Source organism: Aplysia californica, unplaced genomic scaffold (genome assembly GCF_000002075.1).
Source record: "Aplysia californica isolate F4 #8 unplaced genomic scaffold, AplCal3.0 scaffold00061, whole genome shotgun sequence".
Classification (NCBI taxonomy): Eukaryota; Metazoa; Mollusca; class Gastropoda; order Aplysiida; family Aplysiidae; genus Aplysia; species Aplysia californica.
In genome coordinates, this window is record NW_004797331.1 from 1,477,472 (window position 1) to 1,479,270 (window position 1,799).

Here is a 1,799-nt window from a genome sequence, read left to right on the forward strand (position 1 = left end):
CCCTCCCCTCTTTCACACCGTCATACCCCCCCACCTCTCACACCCTCACACACACCCTCCCCTCTTTCACACCCTCATACATTCCCCCGCCTCTCACACCCTCACACATCGTGACCATCGACTGCGCGGCTGGGGTGTGAGTGACAAACAAACAGGTGAAACGGTTGTCTCCCCCCAGCGGACGGCAAGGTCGCTGTCTGTGGAACTGTGGTCACCCGCTGGCACTGGCATACAAACCATCTGTGTGTGTTCTTCTCTGGCTATTTATACACGACTTCGTCTTCCATCCTGCCAGTATAGAAGGCAAGACTTTGGCGTAGAGAGAGAGCATAGGCATTTTTGCTCCCAGAACCAGTGATTCCGAGGGCAGCAACAACATCGTGAGTAATAAACTAAAAACATTTTGGCTCGCGAATCAGACGTTTACGTAGGTCCATCATACGAAGTGGTTTTTACCTACATTGGCCAGTAAACATTAGCCCCTTACAATTTTGTATTTAATTTGCCACTGGGTGAAATTCAGTACTCATCGGTGTAAAGATTATTGTGACCCCAGAGCTGTGTGTACTGTTGATTAAAGAATATTGTGAATATTGTTCTCTGTTTCTTTTGGGGACGTGGCAAGAGCAGGAAAAAAACAATTAAGCATTCTATTTCAAAACATCTATCTCGCAGTTTCTGTTGCTCCTCAAGACCCTGATTTGAAAGCTCTTGGCAAGCATCGTTACCGATTCTCAACAAGTAGTGACCTTGAAAGAAGAAAACTTTTAAATGCATGTATTATATTCTGGCGGATAAACAACTTTGACAGCACAAAATCATGCTTGTCGACGAATAGAGCCTTAGACCGGAATTCTTGAAGGACACCAATCTTGCACAGAAGTGAATCTTTTTACCGATTCTGGTGCCGTACTCAATTCTCACCACGGTGGAGAGGGAAGGGTTCATCTGCGCAGTGTTGTCAGTATCATTTGGAAAGACGGAACGTCGGATCCTGTTCCTTGGGGTTTCGAACTCTCTGCCTTTGAACAACATTTCCAGAAACCTCCCTGCAAAAACACATGAAACAGTTTTTCGCCGGTGTAGTATTATAATGTGATTTTGGCAGGAAGCTGAAAAGCAAAAGGGTTCCTACCAAACACGCTTACGTCACAGTGTCACCTCTGCAATAAGGTGTGATTTTCGAAGGAAGACGTGTGTAAACAAAATCATTTGACTGTTGGAGGTTTTAATCGGGTCAGCAGAGTCGGGGCGAGGAGAGAGACAGTGTGTGTGTGTGTGTGCGTGTATGTGTGACGTCGGTTGATGGCGTCACGAGTTCAGGAGATGGAGCCGGGGATGAGCGGCCCGACCGACACCAGCGTGAGCAGACGAAACGTGACCGGGCGCCACCACGCGGGGAACTTCAACAACGAACACTTGAGGTACTGTTCTCCATATAGATACATGTAGTAAATGTCTCTGCCAGAATTGGTCTCATTACCCATAGCAGAAATCATCTTAACCTTTAATTCTTCTATTGTGCTGTCGTCTGAGGATGGCTTTGGTCATCGGCAGAGATTGATGGACGAACGTTTATTATTACATGTCTAACAGTGGATTGCATTTTAGAGTTTTAAAGGCTCACAACCCATTTGGTTCGGTCTTTTTGGAGATGGATGTCAAATTCCGAAATCCTGACTCTTAAATAACCTTACAGTGTTGAAAGGAGTTAAACCCACACACTAAGACTTGCTTACTAAACTTACCGTACCTACTACTACCCACACCGACGATTTTCGATGGGAACGGGAGGGGGG

The 1,799-nt window shown here is 46.1% G+C and overlaps 1 protein-coding gene across 2 annotated transcripts in view; it reads left to right on the forward strand.

Moving 5' to 3' along the window:
• The first annotated feature begins 15 nt into the window (after nucleotides 1–15).
• LOC101845675 (inosine-5'-monophosphate dehydrogenase 1b) overlaps nucleotides 16–1,799 on the forward strand; it is a 56,974-nt gene continuing 55,190 nt past the window's right edge. For both annotated transcript variants that reach the window (XM_035968464.1, XM_005093290.3), the window contains exon 1: nucleotides 16–1,424. In XM_035968464.1, coding sequence (XP_035824357.1) covers nucleotides 1,306–1,424 — 119 coding nt within the window. In that variant the 5' untranslated portion in view covers nucleotides 16–1,305. The remainder of the gene's footprint in view (nucleotides 1,425–1,799) is intronic.